Genomic DNA, 25076 nt, shown 5'->3' with positions numbered 1-25076 from the left:
CAATCATCCTCTAGAGAAAGGATTTATCTCTTTTTTTACTCTCATTCTGGATTTAATGGACCTTGGACTACTGAGAAGTCTGAAAAATACTCAAATCTTTCTTGAACGTTGCGACAGGATCTTTTATTACAGGACATCAACCAGATTTACAACCAATTCATAGTTCTGATAAAGTCTCCAGCTGTGTGGGGGATATTGGTTTGCCTTTAACATGGAGTATTGGAAGGCGCTACTTTTTGTGGGTAAGTTCATCAATGAGAGCTCAGTGTGTGTTAGTGTGTGTGTTAGCGTGTGTGTGTGTGTGTGTGTGTGTTTGTATGTGTGTGACTGGGTGGGTGAGTGAAGGTTGAGTAAAAAGACATGAAATAAAAAGTACGGGGAAGTTTAGAATGTTGTAATTCAGTTGGTGTACTTCTACTTTTTGTTTCAGATCACACATGTCTATGACTGTGGGGCTGCTACAGAAACATGTGTAAATAAATCACTTATCTATATTAGTGAATAGGATAGTCACAGGACTGGCGCTGCAGGACTGACCAGGTCAGTCAGAGCAGCTCCTCAGGCTGTCTGAGTAAAATAAACCCAGAGTCTGGATGAGTAGTGGCAGCGTGCAGAGGGCTGATGGCACACAATGACTCACAACAAGAAGAATATAGTTATTTCAGGGCAAACCACAGATAGGATGGGGATATTTCTATTTTACACATCTGTGTCAGACCTATTTCAGAAGCTCATCACCATAGAACGTATTCATAAAAAAGTTTTATTCCATCTTTGTACAGAGATCATACATTATACTATATGTTGAGCATGTTATTATATTCATACTATGTCGGACAGACCTATTACATCATATCCAAAACATAATGGGTTGCACTGAACTACCACTATACTACATGTAATAGTACATATACTGTAAAAGTATAATGTCTATATAAAAAGTAATATTCTGTTTATTTATTTATCTATTTTATTTAATGATCTCATCCCACTTTGGTTTCCTTACGAGAGGCAAACATGTTATCTTGTCACATTGTTGGTTCATGTCAGCAACAAGCACTCAATGTAACAAAACTAGAAAGGTGGAACCCAATATGACCTTTTAGCTTCCCACAGATTAGTGTTTTGGTTTTCTGGCCCACAGTTACATGGTTTTTATTTTTCAACCTTGTTTCCTGCAGAAAGACTATATAAGAGTAAGAACAGCTGCTCATGATGAATGCCTACATTCATATGCCAGTAGGATGTCAAACAATAACTTGAGCCTGTCCATAGAGTGTTTTATTGGTGATCAATAAAATCATGTTGTATATGTTTACTGAGCACTCAGGTATTGAGAATTTACTTTACATTTTTTCAGAACTGTCTTTTCAAAGGTCAGCAGAATCAATTGGTCCCATCATTTTGAAATAGGTGTTGATTTGTTAACATGTGAATTTACAGCTTTTATAAGTCAGCTTAACTTTTTATACGAGTGAAATGAGTCCTTTGGTTTCTAAGAAATTGCTTTCAGGTTACAAAATACACATGAGAAACCCTGGCAACACGCAACGCGTTGGCTGTGTTTATAACTTCCTCTTTCTATCAGGCCAAAAGTGAATGCGACAGGAAGAGAGACAGACGGACGAAAATGCAACATACAGCTTAGAAAGAAAGATAGTTTATGTCACACACAACTATCTCATTCACCACTAGGCTTACTGGTGAATGATAATCAGCTGCAAGCTGAGCATAAATTCACTCTTTGTATATTTCCAGGCTTAGTTTCTATCCACAATTATGTAGTCATGAAGTTAGACTCAGTAACACTGTTACACACACTCACTGTCACTGTCAACCTCTGCCTGGTTTTCCTACAGTGGTGTTACTGCAGGAGCTCCAGCTTCATCAGAGAACAACAGAAGGCTCATTGTAAAGCAGGGAGGGAAAAATAGGAGGGAATTGGGCTATTTTTGTTTTTTTTTACTTACAACATATGGGGGTTGTTTTCTGTTTTAACAGTGAATCTGAAGTGTCTGTTGTGGTTTGTAAATGATCTGACCGACATGGAGTTGGGTCATGGGAAGTCTCGCAGGAGGAAGAAAATAATCACTAAAATCATGCACATATGTAATTCTGGAAATTGAGACCAATGACGAAGTGCATTCTTTCTAATAGCTACTCATCTGGGTGCAAAGACAACTATACTGATTGTATAGAAGTCTATGAGAAAACTATATTACTTTTGATTTATTACCTCAGTAAACATTGCAAACATGAGTTTATGGTCTAAACTGTTAGTTTTAGGTCTTCTCCAATACACCATGATGTTCATTTTGTAAATTATGGTCACATTTAGAGTCAAATAGACGCTTAAGCACATGCTTTTAGCATTAGAATTTATACTAACTTTTGCCTAGCGGCAAACTCTCGCATGATTTCAGTTATTCACAGCATTCAGGCTTGTACAAACACCAACAGTCAGGCTAACAAATCAAGATTAAATAGAGAAAAGTGTGTGTCGGTTTCCTAACCTTCTGCTACCATTTTTCCTTCATTTACTCGACTCGGCTGGCTCTTTTGTTTTTTGACTTTGCTCCGTGTGACTGCCCGCTGTTTCTTTCCCTCTTTCACCGCATCTCTCCCGTGTTTTTTCTCTCTTTCTCCCGTTTTTTTATTTAGTTTACTCTACTGTTTACCTCAGTGGTCGCCAAACTACGGCCCGCGGGCCGGATGCGGCCCGCCTCCACATTTGATCCGGCCCCCTGAACAATACCAGAGACGCATTATGATTTGTTTTCAGTCTGCACAATTAATCGAATTTTAATTGCGATCACGATTTTGGCTGCCACGATTAAATGAGCATGATCGTCTGCGATATTAACGTTTAAAATACGTGCTCTGCTACATATCAAATCAAACGCTTCCTGAATCAGCCAACCACCAGGGGGCGAACGAGATGAGCGCTGTCATGCGCGCACCCTGTAGAAGTAGAAGAGTAGAAGAAGTAGAAGAGCAGAGAGACGGGAGCTTGAAGGACGAGTACTTGTGCTTAATTTATTTACACGCCGGCATGTCATGTCTGTCACTACATGGTTGCGCGTTTTCAATTCCCCTGCTCTCTGTATCGCGCACGGCGGTGTTCCGCCCCGATCCGCGCGCACGATGCAACAGTCGCTCACCCGCGCGCAAACCATTAGGATTTATCCCCTCGGGACCAGAAATGTTTGGACAAAATTTCAATCATAGAAAAGCTGCAGAGACATTTCAGTCTGGACCAGTGTTGGACCAACTGACCTACACAAAGACTGATCCCTTGAGCAATGCTCAAGCCACTGTTGGTGCCTTTTCACATGCAAATTCAAAGCTTCATTACTGGAAATCGTGTGATAGCTCCGCAGCAAAACTGCATGTAATTCAGGTTTTTTCATATTTGATCAGCGCTCTTATAGGCAAACATGAAAATGGGGCACCACTGCTGCATGTGGGTTAACATTTTTGATAAAATGTTGCGCCATCACCAGGGAAGTGGCTTTTGTAGCCAACTCAAGGGTTAGTGGGGCTCTTCAAATGCCCTTTCTGGGAAGAATTATGGTTGAAAGTTTCCCATAAAGGCCTGAATGGCTAAATAAATACACAGGTATAGGTGCTCTGCTTTATTAGGTTTTCCTTGTTATTGTAAGATTTTTCCTTAACTGTGAATTGAAACTAAATGGCTTCTCTCTCTTTCCCCACAGGCCTATTGTGTATGCTGAGGGAATGTCTCTCTGAGTGTGGCCCGGGCTTATTAAACTCAGAAGGCAGAGAATGTATTGGTAATACTCTGCCATGACCTCTAACTTCAAACATCCACCTCCACTGTCTTGTTTCTGTCTACCAAATGTTTCTATTGTGACTTTTACTAAAGACAAGAGCTCCCAGAAAGAAGTGGTGTTCCTTTTGCAACACCTCTTACTGAAGTTAGAAAAGAAGTCTTTATTTGGTGACATTCCACTTTGTTTTTCCATTTTAGGCATTTAAGCACCGCTCATGTTCAGAGTGGATTGCAAGGAAAACATTAGTAGGAGATGTTTAAATTCTTAGATCACCACGATTAGCCACAAACAAGCTAATCGTGGTGATCTAAGAATACAGAAAACAGCTAATGATAAAGACTGCTTACAATCAAAATGACAAGTTCACCATCTACTGAAAATAATGTTTTATTAGTGGATTGACCTGTGAGATTTAATATAATTGTACTCTCTTTGTTTTTTCTATTCGTATCGAAACACAGATTACAATGAGTGCCTACAAAAACCATGTGGCAACAACTCAAAGTGCTTTAACACGTATGGCAGCTTCCACTGCCAGTGCATGAAGGGCTTCAAAGAAGTGAGAGGGAGGGTTTACTTCACACTAGGTGGACAGTGTCAAGGTGAGCGTGTGTGAGTGTGTGTGATTTGTGTCTCTCTTTTGTCGAACCGGTCTTACCCATCTTCACTTGTTCTTCTGTCAGATATCAACGAGTGCAGAGATGACACAGATATCTGCGGTCACGCTGCTAATTGTACCAACCTGATTGGAAGCTACAACTGCACCTGCCAATTTGGGTACACCAACGCCACCAGTAGCCCTGGAAACTGCAAAGGTGAATACTGTCTACTTGTATTACATATATAAACTTATATATCACTTATATCTAAACACTTATGATTTCACTCACCTCGAAAACAGTCTGAGCCGACGACGACACCCATGTCTGGTCCGAATCAGGTACAGGACGGGAGGAAAGTCAAAGTAGATTTACACTACTAATTCAGTTAAATGTGAATTTTCAAGTTAAACATTTGTTTTGTCGTTGAGATGTTGCTAACCAGTAATTTTGTGTCATCGTGACAACTTCGATAATCTTTTGTCATTCTGACATAGAATAATATGCTAAAATAACAAACAAGTAAAATCACATTTTACAATGTAGTTGTTCAATGTATGTCTACACTTGTGACTGGTGCTGTGCTGGGAGTTTGGGAGATCACTAAACAATATGCTCAATCGAGTCAAAAAGGGGAAAGTTGACCAAACAGGTGAGTGAGTGAGATTTTCAGTCAAGTTTGGTCTGTACTCATCTACACAGTCCTGAAAACTCCGGTGTGTGTGTGTGTGTCGGTGAATCTTGTTAGATCATTACCACCAAATTGGTAATCGGTGCGCCTCTGACAATTTTTGTAACTTTTTAAAAGGGTCGATGGGACAAGCACAGCCACTGAAAGCATTGATAGGCCCGATGGAGGTGGAGGTGTGAAAGTAAGCGACCAGGCCCTTCACCCTCTTCACCCTCACTTTGAGTGTAGCTATTACAGTCCAAAACCAAAACCAAGCTCAGTGCTGGTTGGGATGACTTCAATCAATGGCTTGTGTGACAAGTACACAAAAACCACACATATTGGCAGGACTGTAAACATTACAAACTAATAAACACATATTTCATGTGAAATTGCCATTGTCTCTGCCAACACGATAACACTGTGAAATTGTTAAGTTAAAGTTAACAAAAGCATCTGAGCTACTGTCTGCTATTATTATCATCTGAAAGAGGATTCAGCAACATACCTGCTGTCTCACGTGTCCTCTGCACTCCATGGTTGCAGGGTTTCCTGTCTTTACCACAACGTGACAAGTAGCACGTCATCATGGCCAAGAAGAACAACGTTCTGAACCCGTATAAATACTTCATAACATATACTTAGTATGCTGAGGCCTTAATTATAAAAGAGTTAACATAGTTTAACAGCAACACATTAAAGTAAACTGACTCAGTCAGTAATCTCTGTCATACAGCAGTATCTATTTATTATCAGCTAATATTAGCCACCACAAGCTACTGGTAATACCAGACCATGTGAGGTCGAAGTAGCAAAACCCCTGATAAAGTATTGGTTCGCTTTACTGGAAATAATCTCCCCTTTTCTTTTGCAAGAGGAGAAGAATGTGTCGAGAGATTGTCGTGATAATGTCCTCTTCTGCTAAATCCTTGAGCTTACCTGGGATACCTATGGGCACATTTCTCACATTCAAATACAACTCTGAACAATTATGGAAGAATCAGAACCAGCGACGCAACATTTCCAAAATTAAAAACTCCGTCGTATTCTTGGTTGATCTCGAAAAGGTCCTACATTCTTTTGTTTCATCATGGTTCAACTATTGCAGCTCCCTGTACTCTGACCCAAACCACAAAGCCATGTCCTGCCTCCTGCTTGTACAAATTGCAGCTCTTAACAACATCTCACACTCGTTGCAGGCAAAGTTCAGAGCTGTCTGAGCTTCCGTTTGCCAACAACGAATGACTCACATGACTGTGCCCGTAGTTACATCACAGAAACATTGTTCCATTTGCCATACCTGCTATATTCAGATTGGTTCCAGACTGAAATCCTTGCCCATGAGGTATGTCAGTGATTATGTCTCTGTTTGCTCTTCTAACTCAGCCGTTGATGAATGCAAAGAAGCTGAAGTCAAGAACGAAGACCTCTGTGGAGAACACGGGACTTGTGAAAACAGAAATGGCAGTTACTGGTGCATGTGTTCAACAGGATACACCAATTATGGCAACTACAGGACAACATGCTCAAGTGAGTGAATGCATACACTATTCCTCTCCATCACTATCTATTATTAGCTCATATGAAGATTCTACATGTTCACGCAGCTCCTTGGATAAACTTCTCAACACAGATGTCATTGTGGTAGCTCTGGGTACTTTCTGTGTTGACTCATGTGATCCCAGATAACCTGTGGTAAATGTCTCATGGGATACTTAGGATGAGCTTCTGTTCAGAGCTGCTGTTTTTGCAGCGCAGATTTTGTCACACTCCTCTGCTTTCAATGCATACTGGAGTGAAGTGTCAAACTCAACCGGTGAGATGATAATCTGATGTTTCTCTCCGTTCCATCAAGAGCTCGACTGTGACAGCTTCAATGGAAACGGCGGTCCTGCACCGGTAAGCTGCATGTTTAGTTACAACATTATTAGCACACTGCAACAATGTATTAAGTTCTAACAGAGGGTTTATTTTCACAAGCTCAGAGTGCAGGGTCAGTTATAATCAAGCACTGTGGGTTTTCTTAAGAATATTTCAACCAATTTCCTCAATTTCCTAGACCTCCCTGCAGCCCTGTAGTTTTGAGTATACACATGTTTTAGAAGGGCAAACTGAATAGTCTTATTCTTCTCTCTCCCCGTCTCTGTCTCTCAGTCGCTCGGAGGCCTGGCAGACATTTTGTTCATGATGAGAAACAGCTGTTTGGCTCTGTCTGACCCAAGCACTGCTGGTGATGGAAAGGTGCTACTGAAGGTCAGAGCAGCAGATACAGAAACACGATCGCACACGTTGGTACACAAACAAACCCGTACAGTATTCTCAATTCTCCCTCTCCCATCCTGCAACTTGGACAGAAACTTTTCACAGCGACCGAGGACATCTTGTCCCCCGGTCACCTGGACAGCAGTGAAGATGTGAGCAGCTTGCTCGTTACGGTGGAGAACGCTATCATGCTCATTGGCCCGCAGCTCAAAGACGGCCGCACCAAGACAAACACCGCTGAGACAGGTACCAGTGGCCACGAGCTCAGTTGTGATTTGCATATTGTATTATACTGTAAAAAGCTCATAGGCCTTTATGTAGATGCATGCAAGAGTTCAATACATGATGTTGGGAAAGCTGATGTGAACTGGGTGATTTGAAATGAGTCATCTGCTCAAATAGATATAGAGATTGCAGTGCAGAGGGGAAAGACTCCCCCCACTGGACCAATCCATCTGACCAATGAGAACGCCACACTTGACACTGACTGGACAACAGCAGCTGGGATGGGATCATACCGCGGTAAACTTCTCCTCCCTTTGGCAACGAGGCCACATGTTTATGGTTCATCAATGAATATTATCATATTCCGTATTGTCTTTTACAGGTTTTGCTCTGGCTGCATTGTTGAGCTACAAGAACCTTGAGGTGCCTGTAAACCGGTCCTTTGACAGGCTCACAGGACACGAAAAGGACGGTGTGAGTCCTTCCTTTCAGATCTCCTCTAGAGTTGTGTCCGTTGTGGTCTCTAACCCATCCACTCAGAACCTGAGCAGCCCCGTCAACATCACCCTCAGACATCTACAGGTAGTCCTACCGGTCACATCGTCTTCTCAGTGTGGTCCTACTTTTTTTTTTTTTAAATCATTGTAGTCAAAACACTTGGGAGTACTGGAATATGAAGAAAGACATATACACAAAGCCTGCTTTTGACAGGACGGTATGTTTTTGTTCACAGGACAATGTGGAGTCAGCTCAGCTGAGCTACATCTGTGCGTACTGGAACGAGAGTGGGGCCTGGTCCACAGATGGTTGTTATCAATGGCAGTCCAATGCCACTCACACCGTGTGTACATGTAAACATCTGAGCAGCTTTGCTGTGCTCATGGCACTCTACGACATGGAGGTAAGAAGCACACACACCGTAAAAACCCTTTGTCGCATTATGAAAAGTAACAATATAAAAAGTGGCATGATATGTAAGTGTTACTGGACCTGAAAAGGACATTAGAAAAACAACAACTAAGCTCTTGAAAGCATATTTAGACATTATTATTTTATTGATTTCAATTATTTTTTTCACAAATTATTGTTTAATTCATATATTCCCCACAATTTATTTCTGTGATTATTTCTTTCATCATTACCTATTCATTTATTCAACAACTTTACCGTGTCATGCAGTGTTTGGATGCAGCAGGCAGCTGTATTAGCGAAGAAGCTCTGATGAATAACCTGACCAGCAGCAAATGGAGAAGTTAGAAATTAGCTGGTGGACTATTTAGCAGCTGAATAACCCAGATGTTTACCTCGGGAGTTTGTAGAGACCAAAGAGGAGAGTAAATATAGAACTTACATTCGTCAGGTGGCCAGAAACACGACTCCAAATGACTGATAATGTATCAGTTCAATGTGTAAATAGGCAGCTGTGAACAAGTTTGTCATTATCAACTTTATTAAGTGATAATATATCAATGCTGTGTTTACAGCTTGTTTATTTCACCTCCAAGTGGCCAAAAGATTAGTTTATTTATGAACAATAAACATGCTTCTTACTTTTATCCTCCTCATTCCCCTACATGTCAGAGTAACACACACACACACACACACACACACACACACACACACACACACACACACACACACACACACACACACATTATTTTGTAAATGATAACCTCTGGAACTACCACATCTTCTCCACCAGCACACCTTTGGACTCCAGTTGGTGACCAAGATAGGATTGACCATCTCCCTGCTGTGCCTCGTACTGTGCATCCTGACATTCAAGTTCTGCCGCTCCATACAAGGAACCCGCACCACCATCCACCTGCACCTCTGCATCTGCCTCTTCATGGCTGACCTCATCTTTCTGGCTGGCATTTCACAAACTAAACCTGTGGTATGTTTGGTGAAGCAAATAGCGACTGCAGCTACACATGCTGCTGTAATCATCAGGATTGACATTGTATTCACTAAGAAAGTAATTTGATTTAAACGTTTAGACTGGGTTGAACTCTTCCACTAATGTTCCTGTTTACATGCAACAAAGTCAATGTGAAGAGGCACTCCTCACATTAACTTTCAACATTAGAGCGTTTCTGCAATGTTCAACCTCAAGCATGTCTTCCTGCCACGTTACAGTCAAACGCCCCTGTGGTTATCTTGAGGGGGAAAAAAGGAGAAAAAATTGCACTCAGAGGCTTTTTCACAGACAGCGCTTTTCTTGAAAAGGCTGACAGTGGAGCGGAAAATCACAAAATGGCCAAATAGGATGTTCGTTTATTTTTATCGTTCGACTAAAGAGCACTTCTGAAAAACATAGAATTGTCACACATGTGTCTTAATCAGTGGTGGATAGTTGCTGTATTTAATTACAGGTTAGTGATCTTATACTTTCCATATTATGCAACTTTATATTGTACTTCACAACATATCAGGAGAATAATGTTTTTATATTATTACAAGTTTTGAATACTTTACTTTTGGTACTGAAGTTGATTTTACACTTTTACTAACAATTTGAATGCAGGATTCTTACTTCTAATAATATACAGTGTGTGAATTTATGGTCTTGATTTAATTTATATGACTGTAATCTAATTAAGGTCACGATCATCAAAAATATCTTTGACACTTCTTATTTAAAGTAGTATCTGGATCTGATTGGTGCTGTGAGACATTTCAGTCCTCTGATCTCTTTCTTCATGTGCTCACATTATTACAGGGCGGCTGCAGGTTCGTTGCGGCGATGCTCCATTACTTCTTCTTGGGAGTGTTTACCTGGATGCTGTTAGAAGGGGTGCAGCTGTACCGTATGGTGGTCCTGGTGTTCAACGCCACCATGCGGCCCCTCTACTTATTCCTCACTGGTTATGGGACACCTCTCCTTATCGTCGTTATATCCGTCATCATTAGACCAAACGGATACGGCACCGATCAATAGTACGTGTGTGTTTGAATACTTAATGTGTGATAGCAATTATGTCAGTGCATTACACAGACCTGCTGTTATCTATCTCTGTGACTTCAGGAAAACTCTGTCATGCACATGCGTTTCCTTCCTCTCATCTAGCTGCTGGCTGTCTCTGGAACACGGCCTCATCTGGAGTTTCTACATTCCTGTGTGCTTCATCATCATCCTCAATGTCTTCTTTTTCATCGTCACCGTCTGGAAGCTGGCCCTGAAGTTCACCAGCCTCAACCCAGACCTCTCCAAACTGCATAAAATTAGGTGAGTGTGTGTGCTTGTTTGTGTTTAGCAGTGTCTATTTGTGTGTCAGCTCTTGTGTTAATGTGTGACATAATGTGACCTCTCCTAGTGCTGGGCGGTATGACCAAAAATGTATATCACGGTATTTTGCCTAACTTTGGCGGTACCACGGTATACGGTGTTAGCCTCACCTTGAGTTCAAGTGTGTGGGAAAGTAATACTTTAATCTCAAGGTTTCCACGTTGCTGTTTTGGGAATGCAGTCCTTTTAGCAATTTAAATTGGTAAAATTAACCACGGATATTTAACTTTCACATATGGATTCTCATGAGATCTGCCCTATGATGTCTTTCATTGTCTCTCCTCCCTGTGTCACGGTGTGGGTACATCTCACTGGAGTAAGGAAACGTATCAGAATACCCTTATCTGATTGGCTAAACTGCATCACGTGACGTGATTTACAACGCATTGGCCTGTGTTTTTCCTGCGCCGCTGAAAAAGTGCCGTAAATGCTGGAAAGGAGCGTGAATAACTCCGCTGCTTTAAGGCAAAGGCCCGCGACCCACTGAAAACGGGTCCGTGACTACCCACCAGTTGAGAATCTGTTCTACAGGATCGTGACGAGCGGTGAACAGCTGTTTGTGTGGCGTGTCTTCCGTCTCTTTCGGTTTCCTTCACCGACATTCCCTTGGGTCCTAAGCCCCTCCAAGTACAGCTTCGTATCACCCTCTACGTACCAACGTACATTTATAACAAATACCACACATATTACACGTAATCAGCGTTGCATATGTGTCAAACTCTATCGGTGCATCTCCGGTCTGTCTATGTTTATCCTGCATCGCTGTTCTGTAATGTAACGTTACTGGAGGACGGAGCCTCTCCCAGCTGTTAGCAGACTGTTGTGCTAGCAGGCGAGTGAGCTGTACCCAGCATGCAGTTCGGCGGTGAAAGTTTATAAATGTACAATTATTAGTGTTACAAATTGTTTATGTGTCACAGACTGTTGTGTTGTGGTGTTTTGCTCTGTTAAAGAGCGTTAGTTGTGGGTTGTTAATTGTTATAAAGTTATAAAGTTATGACCATGACTAGGGAGCCGTCTCAATACAGATAAGATAACTAGCTCCATAACAACTATTTCCGGTGGCAAACATCATCTTTAGCAGCCTGTTGAAGACTGTCAGCAATGTACTGGCTATGCACCGGTATGACGGTATGTGAAAAATTCATATCATACGGGGTAATTGAAACCGGTATACCGCCCAGCATTAACCTCACCTAAACCTCTACGCACATGAATACGTATGTTGGCCGAATGGAGCAGCTATGGGACCTGAAAAATGCATGGATGGAAAGAATGTGGGGGGAAATGTAGCTAATGTTTTCTTAGTACCAACTCTGCTCTCTAATGACATGCTGCTTCCCCACTTGCCCTGTGGATTATATTGCAAGCTATTAATGGGAATAAGAGAGATATATCACCAAATACTACCAAGGGCCCATGCAGAGTTGAAATAGTGTTGCTCTGCAAGGATTTTTCCTTCAAACTAATCTTTTATATTCATCTCTTCTTTCCACTGTTTAAGGATATTCCAGATGCTGCAGTGATAACTGAGTCATCCAGGTGTTTGGGCTCATGTTAATCTTTCCTTTCATTGTCTGTTGTCTTTTCTTTGAACCCACCCTCCCCCATCTTCCTCCTCTGCAGAGCTTTCACAGTGACAGCCATTGCCCAGATGTGCATACTGGGTCTGATGTGGGTGTTTGGGGCCTTCCTGTTTCAAGAGGGCACCACGGTGGAAGCATACATCTTCACTATCCTCAACAGCCTGCAGGGTGCACTGGTATTCATCATGCACTGCCTGCTGTCTAAACAGGTAGGACACAGCAGCTGTATGTATGTGTATGTGTATGCGTGTGTGTGTGCGTGTGTGTGTGTGTGTGTGTGTGTGTGTGTGTGTGAGTAATTGATGCTCTGGGTCTGTATGGGTCTGTATGTAAGATATTAACACACCAGAACCTAAAAGAGAAAGTGTAGCGACAGAAATATAAAGGTTTCGAGCAGTGGATTTTTGGTCTGATGTTCTGCTGCCCCCTGCAGGTGAGAGACGAGTACGCCCATTTCCTCTCCCGTGTCTGCACACCACAGAAGAAGAGGTACTCCGACTTCACCAGTACCAATCCCTCCAGTAGTCAGTCACAAGTAAGTTTAATGGGACATTACTTACTACCACAAACACCAATACTCAAATTCGGTACTTTTGTACAATTTTGCGGTACCACACTTTGAATATTTCCTTTTTATACTGCCTAATACTTGTTTACACAATGTTTACGTAAATATACTTTTGAATGTCAGTCAATTCTGGAGTATTTTAACATTGAGGTATTGCTACTTTTACCGTCTTAAAATCAGACATCTTCCATTGTGGCAAACAGAGCGTTGTCTAACATTGTTTCTGATCTTTGTTTGTGTTCATTCAGGGTTCTCGGAGTGGGCAGCACACCGGAGAATCAAAAATATGAAGCGCTCTATCAGTTATTGTACCCCAAAGACAGACTGTCACACCTTTAACCTATCCGGGCTAAGTTTAAAGGTTTGGAAGACTTAAATTAAAAAAATCTGTCATTATTTTCTTACCATGATGTCAATTGAAACCATTTCAGTTTTGTTGTACCACTATACCAACAGTTTAATGGACCGCTAATCAGGGCCTCCAAGAGGTCACAAGTTAAATCTGAGGCGATATGAAGACCAAATTCTTTACAACCAAGAAACTCCACCAATATGAGTAGCATCGCCTGCCAATCAATTGCATTATGGGTCAGGAAGTCTGCTATTTACCTCCTTAGTTTTGCTTATTTTCCTCCCTGATGATGCTCTACAGTGCTGCAAATGGTGGATCAAGTTGTAATGATGATGACTGAATTTGTTATTTAGTGTCAATATAGTCACAGCAGACAAGAAGTAGCCAACTACTAAAAGTTTTTATTCAGGAAATCTTTAAATAAAAGTGAAAGATATTTCAGTATCTTATCGGTTTATCAAAAATATATCATAATCCTAATATAAACTGTATCTCCTTTCAAAGGATTAAAAGTGACACATACACACTGATGTAGACTATTTAATTTCAATGGCAGCGTGCAGACTATAAAGTCTACATTATGTAGGCTACAAGAAAATATGAGTGATGCTCTTCAAGCTTAAACCATGAGCAAACAGTTTGTGCTGTATTTTTATAAATGTTTTATGTAAATAAAATAAGGGTGGGTGTGTTTTTAGAATTTTTTTCCATGTTCTGTATTTAAATGGCAAGGAAGCAACTGACTGATGATGAATATGTCCCAGTTTCTCTGAAGGTCCCTTCATGGTCCTGCAAATCCAACATGTGTTCCCACAAGGATTTTATGTCTCTTGTTTCTTGATTTTTAACAAAATAAGTGATTTGTTTTCATCACTTGTGGCTATTTATAGATAATCTTTTCTTGCAATTGATTTGCAATTGAGATGTGCCTTTTGTCACTGGTGTTCTTTTAAAGCTACATGTTTTTCTTTTAATAAGAAAACAAATCCAGCCCCAAAATAGCTGCTTGGCAAATTCACAAAACAGACCCACCCTTCTGATAAGCCTGCAGCTTCCTGCAATCAAACCGTGTTTATGGAATACAATTCCATTTTGTCGTCATGTTGTCTTATTACAGCCGTTAGCCAATGTCTCCACAGATTGTTAGTGACTGTAAATTATTGCATCCCTGAAATGAGAACTTCAACAGTTTTGATGAGGTCTAATGGGAGTTGTACAGACCTTTTGTTTGTGTTATTGCACTTTTACAAAGAAATGATAATCCAGCACATCCTCACTCAAATGGTGCAACCATCAACTTGAGAACCAGCCTCACTCACAGAACCTGAACAGTTTACTTGTTGTAAAAAAGCTATTTGTATATTTTTGTATTTTCTATAAAGAGAGAGGCCGTTTGGAATAAAGAAAATCAGTCTTTTTATGTGATTGGTTTTGTCCCGCACCATTTGTTTATATTTGAATTGCTTCTCCCTTTCTCATCTACGAGCCAGATTAAGACCACGCACAGAGTGTTGGTTTAACAACTAAACTGTTCATAGGTTCTTATGTGTGGCTGCACTCTCTTTGTGACCAGCGATACGTTTTATTCATACATTGCAAAATGTATTTCTATGAGAAAAAAAGCTATGTGCATTATGCAGCATTTTGTGAATGTAAGAATCTTATTTTTAGATCTAGGCCTTCTATAGGTCTTCTAGTCGGAAGGTGTATGAACTTATTTTTCTACTTTGTTTTGTTGTATGTTGTTTGGTACTGTTTTCTTTAAATAATATGCACCACCATTTTTATTAAAGCTTCTATTTCATCTGAAAAATCTGTAGAGTGGTTTATTAACATTAGTCCTCAGCAGATGGATAACTGGATCTGTAACGGGAGTGGTAAGGACCTAGAAGCAGTACGACGGACACACGGAATAGTTGGAACGGAACTTTATTCCAGGCTGAACAACAGGCAAACAGTCTTTGATCTGTCGGTGGGTAACCGCGGGAAAGTCTGGTATAATGCAGAGAACGATCTGGCAGTGAGTGTGTGTTGCCATATCAGGTCCTCATCATGTTACAGGAAATCAGTTCTGATTGCAACACCATGTTTTCCCTAGCAAGTCTTTGCCTGCCAGAGTGACCTGCTCGTTGCCAGATGTCAGTCTCTCTGGCCTTCTTTGACTCGATGGAGGATGCACATGAGCACACGCACAACTGTCAAACAAATCATCAACTCATTTCAAAGAAACACTGGATATCATCCAAGATCTAAGTGCATCTTGAAACATACTTTCCTTTACATTTCGATCTAAACTTCACTCTTGACGTGATATGTTAGGTGATATATCTGTGCATTCACTTTCCTCTTAATGACTTGCTTCTTATCTGTATTGGTATTTCCCCTGTTATCTCATGACATTCCTGAGTTAATACTCTTCAAATCTTTGCTTGCGCAGGCTGTCTAATAAACAGAGAGTATGGAAGGAGAGACAGAAACATGTTAAGGAATGAAGGGGAGAGTCTGGGTGCATACCACACACGTGAAACAAAACACAAAGAATAAGTGAACTTTCCCTGTAACAATCCAGCTCCATGGGCTCCCAAGTTCAAATCCGACCCGCTAACCGTTGCTGCATGTCGTCCTTTCTGTCTCCCGCTCTTTCCAGTCTATCTGTCCTTTCTGTCCTTTCTGTCTGATGAGGGCCAAAAGGCCAAAAAGTCATTCTAAAGCTTCATTAAAACTCACTTTTCTTTTCCTGTCTTCTCCTCACGCTCTCTCTCTCTCTGTGCATTCAGACAGACTTTTCTACATCTACACTTCTGGTACAACAGGTATGCCGAAGGCAGCTGTGGTGGTGCACAGTCGGTGAGTTAATCTGTGGTTTCATCTGATGCACTGTAAGTTAATGGAGGGAACACAAAGTGTCTACCTGACACTTGCAGTAGCAAGTTGTAGGAACCATAAACTCTGATGATTTAACCTTATACATCTGACTTTATATGTATCTCATTTGTCATTGTCTGGTTATTAGCTCTTATTGCAGTAAAAAGTGTTTTAATAAAATCAGGGCCATAAGGATTTCTGGTCAGTGTTGTTTGATGAGGTCTGGTGATGATGGATGTCAGTCACTTTATTCCATCTTTCTTTTCAGGTATTATCGCATCGCTGCCTTTGGTTTCCACTCCTTTGGTTTGTGTCATAATGACCTCACCTGCAGCTGTCTTCCCCTGTATCATAAGGACAGATAAGAAGTATAAACAAGTTCTTTAAAACACCAACAGCAAAGTTAAGAATGACTTACCTTTATTGGGACGATAACGGTTTTGTGGGAGTTGCAGGTGCACTCCAAGAGGATGAGAAAAAGCTTTTCAGGGCAGGTGATGCACCACATGTGTCACTAGCCAAGCCCCCCTCCACATTTTGGAGAGATGTAGGGGGATTTGTAACAACAACAAGAATCTGGGGAACCATGGAAACATGTGCAAGGGAATGTTTACTATTCTCCCTCGTTAAGAACCGACACAACTAAATTAAACTGGGTAACAATGGCAAAGAAAGCAGTGCACATGTCAGCCAAGATGCAAAATAGATGAGATGTTTTCTCCCTCTCCTCGGCTGAGGAGGAGGATCTAGAAACTATTGATGACACTCTGTGGTCTCAAGGACCTGCAGATGTAGGGAAAGTAAAAGGGATAGAACCACTAAAAATAACTCCTGAAAGCAGTTTCAGACCATTCCAACATCAGTATCCCATCAAACCCGAAGCGGCTGAGGGAAAAAAACGTAAAATACCTCGGCTATGATCTATCTAAAAATGTCCGATCACTAGATGAAAAAAGAAAAGAAGCCATTTTGAAGGCATCAAAAGCTCAAACAAAGAGACAAATGATGTCATTCTTAGGAGTGACTAATTTCTGCAGAAGCTGGGTTCCTAATTATGCGGAGTCGGTTAATCTCTTATCAAATTTGATTCATGAAAATGATTGTAGAGGCGGTTTTATGACATCCGTGTTAACTCCAGAACATGGAGGAAAACACAGACCTATAGCTTTCTATTCCTCTCAACTAGATTCTGTTGCTAGAGCAACGCCTGTCTGTTTACAAGCTGTAATCGCAGCATCACTCAAGGAATCACATCAAGTCTCAAGGAACTCATTGCTCTATAGCTGCGTTCACACCAAACGTGGCGTGAATTATTCGTGCCGCGTTTGGCATAACAGAAGCATGCATGTAAATTAAGAAAAAATAAGACAATAAGACAGTGTAAATAAATATTTACACTGACAGGAACTGCATATTCATGCATATATGTATTTGCTCAACAGTAACATCAAACAACAAACCCATTACATACAGAGACTTGATCTTACATCTGCTAGATGCAGTACAGTTGCCTAGAAAAGTAGCAGTCTGTGAATCCACAGCACATACAACAGGAACTGACCCCAGGAAACCGCAGAGCAGATGAGGAAGCTAAGAAGGCTGCACAAAAAACACCTCTTGAAGTACAGCACTGCAAACAAATGCTCCGCAACAACAACGCGCTTATTGGAAAAAACAAAACTGCAAAGTAGACGGTGATGGGTTCTGGAGTTGACCTGAGGGCAAACTAGTACTACCAAAGGCTTTATATAGATACGTGGCTCTTTTGAGCCATGGGTTAGAGACCATGGCTCAACATAGGGAGGGTATCTATAAACAGAGTATTTACAGCATATCGCTTCACAAACTACTCAAAGGTAATGTTGTCTAGCATGTACTTTATGTGCAAAACATAATCCTCAAGGCCAGCAAAGACCAGCAAGGGGTAAATGACCAGAACCAGCATATCCATGTCATCACATTTGCATGGATTTCATTTAACTAAACCAATGTGAAGGGAAGAAATATTGTTTGACAATAATAGACGGATATTCTAAATGGATCGAGGTATTTCCAACCAACCGAAGGATATTGCCAAAAACAATGGCACTAGCACACTCTCACCTGTCACCTGTCACAGCAGACGCAAAAGAGAGGTTTACGACACACCAGGGGCCCCTCCAGGTCCCCCACCTGACTACTATGATGACGCAATCGTGCCGTTGTTTGAACAAAATGCTGACACTGGAATGTAAAGCAAATGATGATTAATATGTCGAAAATTGTGAGAAGTGACAAAATTATGAAAGCAGTATTACCTGAAGCATTTTTATTATTTTTACAGCTATGACATAATGTAATCCGTGTGACATTGAGACGTACATTTTAACTATGTTTTTATCTTGGTGTCGATTACAATTTTTCTAACAGATGACTAAGGGTCACAATGGGCTGACGACCATTTTATGCATGTGGGGCTAATGTTTGCTAGCTGCCAACACGCACACACACTCAGATTGGAGGTCTCCATATGGAAACACGAGTATGTAATTGTACAGATACTGTTTGAAAAACAGTTCCTTTTCACAGCCTGACACTTGCTGAAAAACAGACATAAACAAGGACAGATCGATATATGCTGCCACTGTGTGCAACGGCTGTAGCGTGTTGTGCAACAATTGTGTATGTTTTGCTCCACCATCACTGCGTGTAACATGTGTGGTGGAAAAATTATGCTGTTGAGTCTTTTTAAACTGAATATTGTCAAACAGAACTTGTCTTTTTAAAGTATTTATTCTCTGGCCAGAGAAGAGGCACAGTTACACAGAGTCACTCGGAGTGAACAAGCGTTGGGGCCTGTGTACTGGAACATCCTGTTCCAGGCCGTGCAGGCCATGGTAGTGAAGTATAAGAGGTGCTTTATCTGTGTTACAACAGACACACAGACATATACGTTTTATCCTTAAGGCACAGAATATGTGAATATACAATAGGTACTTGTTATCCAACACAGAGAACAGGAGGATATGGGTGCAGGCAGTCAGCTGCTGCATGGATCACAAATCTCATGATGCAAGCATATGATAGACTGCATGGATCACAACAAGTATGTAAAACAGTTCTACTTATAAGAATATAAAATACTCATAAGAATAGGAAGTTTCCATTATACAAACAGCAAGATACATTTGAGCACGTATGTTAACACACAGGATGAAGATCTACTGAGTTCAGAGCAAAAGTACAAGCACTTAAGCATTTACGCAATATACTAAGACATTTTCCATCACACATGAAAAGACAACCTATCTACATCTATCATCTGTACCACAAGCTTGTGAGTTTGGCATGTGGTAAACTCTGTTGTTGTATGCTGCAAGGAAACCATGACCACTATCATCTCACATATCTAATTATGTCCGACACAGTAAACCTAACAGGAACTCAATAGGACCTGTTCATATTCACGGGAGTGAGTTCTTACTCAACTCACTCTCAGATAATATCCTTTACAGCTGCTGTCTTGCATCTATGTTTTTGTGTCTTTTTGCATCAGAAGTAGAGCAAAATTCAACTGGCTGTAGGGGTGGAGCGTGTTAAAGGTGTAACAAGTACACCGGAATAAATTTGTCCTATACGGCAGTGGTCCCCAAACTACGGCCCGCGGGCCGGATGCGGCCCGCCTCCACATTTGGTCCGGCCCCCTGAACAATACCAGAGACGCATTATGATTTTTTTCAGTCTGCACAATTAATCGAATTTTAATCAGCCAACCACCAGGGGGCGAACGAGATGAGAGCTGTCATGCGCGCACCCTGTAGAAGTAGAAGAGTAGAAGAAGTAGAAGAGCCGAGCCCCCCCCCCCCGCGCACGATGGACCAGTCGCTCACCTGCGAGTAGCATTTAATGAAAATGTTCTGCAAAGTACAAAAATATGCGTTTAGGTATACAGTCGCTCCACAGCGTTTTCTGCTTCCATCATGTACACAGAGATTCTCATTCTCTCATTCACTGTTTCAACATATATACAAATGCACAACATTAACAGTTACACCGCCTCCAAAACTCTTATGAGGGTGATATGCCTTACATTTGTCTTATACATTTCCATAAACCTAAATGTTGCTCAGCATAACAACATATTTAATGCTAACAGTCGTAACGAAATGATGAGATGAGCGACGGGGGCTCCCTCACACGAGGGCTCATTACCACGGCTGCCGCCCCGCGCTCCTACTACTACAATGGCGGTCGTGAATCTTGCATTAGCTGTATAACAGCAGCATGAACGTAAGGTAGAGAGAGAACCATATTTAAGAGAGACAGCAGCAAGATGATAGGCTAACGATGTCATTGTGTTGTTGTGCTATTGGCTGGAGAGACCAGCTAATCTAGACAGCTGATATGATGATTGAAATAGCCCCAGACATTGACAGCAAGGAAATAATGAGTGTGCATGCATGAGGAGTGATCGGCAGATGTATGAGAAATATACTGCGGGCTTAGGCATGCAAGAGTATAGTCTTCCTGTCTGAATTTAAGCGAGAGCTTCATTTCTGATAAAGTCTTCAGCTGTGTGGGGGATATTGGTTTGCCTTTAACATGTATTGGAAGGAGCTACTTTTTGTGGGTAAGTCCATCAATGAGAGATAGTGTGTGTGTGTGTGTGTGTGTGTGTGTGTGTGTGTGTGTGACTGGGTGGGTGTGTGAAGGTTGAGTAAAAAGACATGAAATAAAAAGTACGGGGAAGGTTAGAAATGTTGTAATTCAGTTGGTGTACTTCTACTTTTTGTTTCAGTTCACACATGTCTATGACTGTGGGGCTGCTACAGAAACATGTGTAAATAAATCACTTATCTATATTAGTGAATAGGATAGTCACAGGACTGGCGCTGCAGGACTGACCAGGTCAGTCAGAGCAGCTCCTCAGGCTGTCTGAGTAAAATAAACCCAGAGTCTGGATGAGTAGTGGCAGCGTGCAGAGGTCTGATGGCACACAATGACTCACAACAAGAAGAATATAGTTATTTCAGGGCAAACCACAGATCTTGATATGATGGGGATGTTTCTGGTTTACACATCTGTGTCAGACCTATTTCAGAAGCTCATCACCATAGAATGTATTCATAAAATGAATTTAAAAAAGTGTTATTATATCATACATTATACTATATGTTGAGCATGTTATTATATTCATACTATGTCGGACAGACCTATTACATCATATCCAAAACATAATGGGTTGCACTGAACTACCACTATACTACATGTAATAGTACATATACTGTATAAGTATAATGTCTATATAAAAAGTAATATTCTGTTTATTTATTTATCTATTTTATTTAATGATCTCATCACACTTTGGCTTCCTTACGAGAGGCAAACATGTTATCTTGTCACATTGTTGGTTCATGTCAGCAACAAGCACTCAATATAACAAAACTAGAAAGGTGGAACCCAGTATGACCTTTCCCCTCAGCACTACGGAGTATTTTAGCTTCTCACAGATTAGTGGGGTTTTTTCTGGCCCACAGTTACATGGTTTTGATTCTTACCATCAACCTTGTTTTCTGCAGCAGCAGGCAGCAAATATTTCCAACAGAATGTCATTCAAGTGTGAAAGTTTGAATGTTTTTGAGAAAAGAAGCTATTCCATGATGTATGACCCTAAAACAGTACTGTGTCCAATTATTTTTTAGACTATATAAGAGTAAGAACAGCTGCTCATGATGAATGCCTACATTCATATGCCAGTAGGATGTCAAACAATAACTTGAGCCTGTCCATAGAGTGTTTTATTGGTGATCAATAAAATCATGTTGTATGTTTACTGAGCACTCAGGTATTGAGGCAAGAATTTATTTTACATTTAAATTAGAAGACCATTACTTGGAAACCATATGTTTATACCAATAACAAATACCAATAGTAAAATGAGAACATTTGTTAAAATGATATGTTGAAAATGACCAAGCATCACCCACTGATTTTACAGTTTAACAGTAGCTGACACTAAAATACGTTCCTGAAAACATTTGAGGCGAGAAATAGGCAATGCAGTAACATAATCTTGATTCTTGTTTAATGTGATTTGAGGGTTTGAATGTAGTTCAGGAGCAGTAATTGATAGCTGCGTTAGAGAACTAGCGGGCCCATCCTAAACAGAGCAAAAACACAGAAAACACAGTTCGACGTCAACCCTGGAGGAGCAGTTCGTGGAGATGAAATCCTCGTAGAACGCACTTAAACGGTCCTTTCCGATCAGCAATGCCGTTAGCCACGGCCCAGGAGACGTCTTCATCAGACGACCCACACAGCTTTCCCGGTCACCTTGGGGTCTGTCTGACCTTAAATCCAGCTCAGGGTCCAAGCTCACACTCGACTCGTTCACTTATCCACCAGTCACACAAGAAATTGCCGCTAGCCGATGCTGCCAATACAGTTGATTGGCAGCCTATAGCCAAACCATTAGCATTTATACTAACTTTAGCCTAGCGGCAAACTGTCGCATGATTTCAGTTATTCACAGCATTCTTGTACAAACACGAACAGTCAGGCTACCGAATCAAGATTAAATAGAGAAAAGTGTGTGTTGGTTTCTTAACTTTCTGCTACCATTTTACCTTCATTTACTCGACCTGGCTCTTTCGTTTTTTGACTTTGCTCCGTGTGACTGCCCGCTGTTTCTTTCTCTCTTTCACCGCATCTCTCCCGTGTTTTTTCTCTCTTCTCTCTTCTCCCGCCACTTTCCTGAGCTATGACCAATTACCACAGGTGATACTGACTGAGAGCTACTAAAACCAATCAAACAAAATAGCTGAAACTAAAGGCACAATCTGTGTTTTTTTATTTAGTTTACTCTACTGTTTACCTTCTTGAAATTGTTTATTTTAACTACTTATTCAACTGTTCATATCCTACCTCGTTTATGACTTTCTTTATTAAACTGAATTACTCTTTAATTGCTTTATACCTATTGTTCTTCTGTTTATTATTATTATTATTATTATCATACGTGTTTCATCACGAAAAGGAGGTGCTTGGGATACTGGTAAGATTTTGAAATTTAGCACGCAAGGCAGTAATGGCGAAAATTGCAGTCTGATGATGTTGTATGATATATTGGCTGAATAGCACCCCCTTTTCAGTAGCCCCAACATTGGGTTTCACCTAGCTGTATGAAATGTGGTATGTATGTTTAACGTGATGGGACGTACAAAAAAATCCTCTAGGAAGTATGCTTTAAACCAAGTCGGCAATTTTAAATTTCATGACGCTTTTTGATCATTTCATTGCTATTTCCATCCAACTTTATTAGGAACTAACTTGTTTGTATCCCTTAGCATACTTTTACACCAGGGCTACAAATGTTTTTGGCTAAACGCTAAAGTCAACAAGCTAACATGATCAGAATGACAATACTAACATGCAGATGGTTAGCAGGTGTAACATTTACCATATTCATGGTAATCGCCCCAATACTGTTGAGAAATGTCCACCAAAAAGTCAGGAGTCTGCTGGAGGCGCCATATGAAAATTCAGGCGACTAACAAAACCATTAGGATTTATCCCCTCGGGACCAGAAATGTTTGGACAAAATTGCAATCATAGAAAAGCTGCAGAGACATTTCAGTCTGGACCAGTGTTGGACCAACTGACCTACACAAAGACTGATCCCTTGAGCAATGCTCTAGCCACTGTTGGTGCCTTTTCACATGCAAATTCAAAGCTTCATCCCCGGAAATCGTGTGATAGCGCCGCAGCAAAACTGCATGTAATTCAAGTTTTTTCATATTTGATCAGCGCTCTTATAGGCATTGGCAAACATGAAAATGGGGCACCACTGCTGCATGTGGGTTAACATTTTTGATAAAATTTTGCGCCATCACCAGGGAAGTGGCTTTTGTAGCCAACTCAAGGGTTAGTGGGGCTCTTCAAATGCCCTTTCTGGGAAGAATTATGGTTGAAAGTTTCCCATAAAGGCCTGAATGGCTAAATAAATACACAGGTATATTTGCTCTGCTTTATTAGGTTTTCCTTGTTATTGTAAGATTTTTCCTTAACTGTGAAATGAAACTAAATGGCCTCTCTCTCTTTCCCCACAGGCCTATTGTGTATGCTGGGGGAATGTCTCTCTGATTGTGGCCCGGGCTTATTACACTCAGAAGAAGGAGAATGTTTTGGTAATACTCTGCCATGACCTCTAACTTCAAACATCCACCTCCACTGTCTTGTTTCTGTCTACCAAATGTTTCTATTGTGACTTTTACTAAAGACAAGAACTCCCAGAAAGAAGTGGTGTTCCTTTTGCAACACCTCTTACTGAAGTTAGAAAAGAAGTCTTTATTTGGTGACATTCCACTTTGTTTTTCCATTTTAGGCATTTAAGCACCGCTCATGTTCAGAGTGGATTGCAAGGAAAACATTAGTAGGAGATGTTTAAATTCTTAGATCACCACGATTAGCCACAAACAAGCTAATCGTGGTGATCTAAGAATACAGAAAACAGCTAATGATAAAGACTGCTTACAATCAAAATGACAAGTTCACCATCTACTGAAAATAATGTTTTATTAGTGGATTGACCTGTGAGATTTAATATAATTGTACTCTCTTTGTTTTTTCTATTCGTATCGAAACACAGATGACGATGAGTGCCTAGAAGAACCATGTGGCAACAACTCAAAGTGCTTTAACACGGATGGCAGCTTCCACTGCCAGTGCCTGAAGGGCTTCACAGAAGTTAGAGGGAGGGTTTACTTCACGCTAGGTGGACAGTGTCAAGGTGAGCGTGTGTGAGTGTGTGTGATTTGTGTCTCTCTTTTGTCGAACCGCTCTTACCCATCTTCACTTGTTCTTCTGTCAGATATCAACGAGTGCAGAG

The 25076-nt window shown here is 40.9% G+C and overlaps 1 protein-coding gene across 1 annotated transcript; it reads left to right on the top strand.

The window, feature by feature from the left end:
* The first annotated feature begins 85 nt into the window (after positions 1-85).
* Positions 86-15158, top strand: LOC306695546 (adhesion G protein-coupled receptor E5-like). Its single transcript, XM_079158807.1, has 17 exons — positions 86-242; positions 3717-3794; positions 4256-4396; positions 4478-4609; positions 6450-6593; positions 6919-6962; positions 7218-7316; positions 7418-7571; positions 7728-7847; positions 7933-8132; positions 8284-8451; positions 9253-9447; positions 10273-10490; positions 10621-10779; positions 12466-12634; positions 12859-12960; positions 13242-15158. Exons 1-17 carry the CDS (start codon positions 212-214, stop codon positions 13281-13283), a joined length of 2196 nt encoding a protein of 731 aa, XP_079014933.1. The 5' UTR covers positions 86-211; the 3' UTR covers positions 13284-15158.
* The last annotated feature ends 9918 nt before the right edge of the window (positions 15159-25076 follow it).

This window comes from Pholis gunnellus (genome assembly GCF_910591455.1).
Source record: "Pholis gunnellus genome assembly, chromosome: 5".
Taxonomy (NCBI): Eukaryota; Metazoa; Chordata; class Actinopteri; order Perciformes; family Pholidae; genus Pholis; species Pholis gunnellus.
The sequence above is the reverse complement of the archived record's forward strand: the minus strand, read 5'-3'. Positions and strand labels throughout refer to the sequence as shown.